Below are 3,542 nucleotides of genomic sequence, written 5' to 3' on the forward strand. Positions count from 1 at the left end.
AATTACATCCAAAAAACACGTTTCTAAAACTGTACCTCGCAATCTTGATTCTTGATATGCATAAAAAAATGAAAAAAACGCCATCTTGAGGGTTAAATAATGAGGGGAGGGAGTTGAAATTTTTTGTGGGGATACCTAATAAAGATATACATGACGAACTGAAAAATTTTCAATATCTGTTGAAATGGGTCTGAGAAACGTGTTATTTAAAAAAAAACTACAATTTAAACGAAATTTTGAGTGAGAACATAAGTTTTTGAGGTAAGGAAAATAATCTACGTAAAATTCTCTACGAGATGGAGAAGCTTAAAAAGTTATCCATGCGATAGAAAAAAAGTTATAAAAACTAAAAGTTGTAAAACTCTTGGAAAAAATTGTTTTTCGTATTTAAAATAAGTACATATCTACCTACAAATTTACTCGAAATGTTGAATAAGGACATACGTGTTTGGGGTATGGAAGACGATCAAGGTTAAGTTCTGTACAAGATGCAGTAAGTTAGGAAGTTATCAGTGCAATAGAAAACTAGATATTAAAGCTCAAGTACCAAAAAATATGAAATATCAATTTTTTCCAGAAGTTTTTTTCTATCACGCAGATAGGAATGGTTGACGGGCCATAAGGGGGGTTGTGCCCCCGAGGAACGAGTCGGGGGTTGGGCCGCGAAGCGAGTGTTCTTATAAAGTAATTGAAGTAGGTATACCTATCAAATCAAGAACAGCTCTGGAAAATGAAATGAAGCAATATGTATTTTATAAATTATTTATACAAACGAATAGGGTAAAACGCGTATTTCAGGTTGCATACTTGCACCCTTGGTTTTGTGGGCTAAACCTTACAAATCTAGCTGTAAACAATGCCGTTTACTTCTACATTTCAGCTCGTCAAGTCACTTTTCTCGAGGAAGGCCTTTGCGGATTTCAAAAAATGTAGTACCAACATGTATGTAGTACCGTTGGAAAGAGGACAAAATCCTCTACAATTTAGAGCCATAAAATAATGGGGTCCTCGAGATGGTTTAAAAGTTCTGTCGCCTCAAAGTTCAAAGTGTACAGAAAAATATGTTGAATTGGCTACATTTTTCAGCTCGTTAAGTCAATTTTCTCAAGGAAGACCTTTGAGGATTTCAAAAAATTCATTACCGTTGGAAAGGGCACAAATTTCGATGGTTTAAAAGTTCTGTGGCCTCAAAGTGCAAAGTGAACAGAACAATGTGTTGAATTGGCTACCTTTTTCAGCTCCTTAAGTAAATTTTCTCAAGGAAGACTTTTGCGGATTTCAAAAAATTTAATACTGTTAGAAAGGGGACAAAATTCTCTACAATTTAGAGCCATAAATTAATGGGATCCTCGAGATGGTTTGAAAGTTTTGGCATATCGAAATGCAAAGTGGACAGAACAATCACTAGCATGTACCCCACAATATGTAAGGGGAATCAAGAGATACCACCATTTATACACCTTGTGACGTCAGGGCGTTTTGCCCTATACATAATTACAATTAAAACGAGACACCTCATCTGAAAAAAAACTTAACAAAGGTGAGGGGAGAGGGTGCCTTTTATCTCTTTTTGATTTTGATTTTTCGTTTTCAAAAGAACGTTACGTTTCAAGAGCATAAATAAGGTCGAAACGTTTTGATTGTTGAATTTCAATTTATGAAAGGGATGAAGAAAAATCAAACATACAAATCGTGCTTCTTAAAACACAGCTCATCAGCGCTTCTATAGACTGTTGGATTTTGCACTGTACCGGTGAGTAAGATTATACCCGTATCTCTATGGTAAATTGAAAACAAAAAGGGCCTATCTACGTAGAACGGAATTGGCGGACTGGTGTACGAGTAAAATTTCCCCATCATGAGTCTTCTTTGTATCGTTGTCGCTGCACTCGCTGCAGTTCCTTTTTCATGGACTTCAATTTCAGCTGCGTGAGTTACTTTCGATACCCGTGTATTATTCAAGTCGACCATATTTCCGAGTTCAGCGCTGCTGAACATTTGTTTTACTCCTAATTTTACGAGGGCTTCTTTTATATCTTGCGACCAACGGAATTTCATACGAGGAATTTGGTAATTTACGTATGTCAGTTCAAGAGATTTGATCACTTCGGAAATTTGTTCCGATTTGAGCGAGTTTACCAGAGTTTTCACTGATTGGTTTCGGTTTGGTAGGATGATTAGCATTGAGAATTCTCCATATACGTAAGGTATACTGATGGCTTCGAATTTCAGATCTTTATTACTGACGTAAGGAACTGATTCATTTTTGCTCATTGTCGGTACTGGGATCTGCTTCAATCCGGTGTGGAAATTTTTTCTACAAGGTGAATTTCAAACATGATTGCAATCGATTGTCGTGATAGTTGATTATTTTAAACAATGAAATTGTAGTCTTACGTTTGAGTATGGATTTCGTGAAAGGTGTCCGACCATTTACCAGCAAAATATAATACGCTAGCTAATAATATAATCGTATCTTTTGATATCTCGTCGCTGAATAATTTTGGTATGCGTTGATACGTTTCATCAGCTACCCATCTGAATGAAAATGAAACTTTCACGTCTACATGGTCTAATTAGTACATACGAGAAAATTCGTGAGCTGTGAATTTGTACTTAAATTCTTACTTATTTACGATATTCGTCGCCTCAGGTCCACTTTTCGCGAAGTCTACTCGCTGAGCTTGACTTATATAATAATAATTAACCGTTCCTTTCGTATAACCATCTTTGAGTTTTAATCCTTTCGACGTGAATATTTGGTTAGCAATGTTCACCTTGGCCGATTGACGAATTTGAATGTCAATCAGCAATTTCCCCAATTTTTCGTGGGCTTCGGCTAATCTAAATTTTTGTGAAAATTTTTACACTTTGAACTAAAATTATTGGAAAATTATTTGTCGTACTTGTTTTCTTCGGCAGGTAACCCCAAAGCGTTGGAAAGCTCGTTTCTGGTCGTGCCAGTGGCGCCCAAATGCACCAGGGCTAAAGCTCCGTAGATATTGAGAGGTGAGAATATAAAGTTTCCTTCCGAGGGTAAGTTTTCCAGGAGGATTTTAGCGAAGTCTAAATTCATTTTGTTGACACTTTTTTGCACATTCTGTTGGAATTTTTTCTATACATTAGTATCAAAATGGGAATGTATGAAGCATATTTTTTTTATTTATCTATGTTTGAACTTTATACACTTACTCGAGAAAATTCCGTTTCTTTAGGATTGGTTTGGGCAAATACGCAAATATTTGCAGCGATGCATATTAATAATGCTGGCAGCAGCATCATCTATACATTTATAAATTGTACGTATTAAAAAATAATTAAATACCGTAAATTATTCGATTAATTGGTTTGAAAACAATACATGAAAAAACAAACGTGAAATAACTTACCTTAAACAGTTGTTTGCTTTTTATGCTTCCAATCTATGTTTTTTTTTATCTGAACACAATATAGCCTATACTCCTTGTCGTAATCAAAACGCCGAAGGAAGTGTTTAATTTGCAGGGTTTGCTGTTGCACGATGTATTTATATGTATACCTAA

The 3,542-nt window shown here is 35.5% G+C and overlaps 1 protein-coding gene across 1 annotated transcript; it reads right to left on the minus strand.

Moving 5' to 3' along the window:
- Window positions 1-728: 728 nt before the first annotated feature.
- Window positions 729-3,542, minus strand: LOC135845013 (leukocyte elastase inhibitor-like). Its single transcript, XM_065363452.1, has 6 exons — window positions 3,390-3,542; window positions 3,193-3,282; window positions 2,907-3,100; window positions 2,629-2,844; window positions 2,398-2,538; window positions 729-2,317 (listed from the first exon to the last, which is right to left on the minus strand). Exons 2-6 carry the CDS (start codon window positions 3,280-3,282, stop codon window positions 1,678-1,680), a joined length of 1,281 nt encoding a protein of 426 aa, XP_065219524.1. The 5' UTR covers window positions 3,390-3,542; the 3' UTR covers window positions 729-1,677.

This window comes from Planococcus citri, chromosome 4 (genome assembly GCF_950023065.1).
Source record: "Planococcus citri chromosome 4, ihPlaCitr1.1, whole genome shotgun sequence".
NCBI lineage: Eukaryota > Metazoa > Arthropoda > Insecta > Hemiptera > Pseudococcidae > Planococcus > Planococcus citri.

Coding starts and splice junctions, on each gene's coding strand:
- LOC135845013 (XM_065363452.1), bottom strand. CDS start 3,282: ATGATGCTGCTGCCAGCATTATTAATATGCATCGCTGCAAATATTTGC. Junction 3,101..3,192: donor AAGAAACGGAATTTTCTCGA/GTAAGTGTATAA, acceptor AAATTCCAACAG/AATGTGCAAAAAAGTGTCAA. Junction 2,318..2,397: donor CACGAAATCCATACTCAAAC/GTAAGACTACAA, acceptor TTCACCTTGTAG/AAAAAATTTCCACACCGGAT.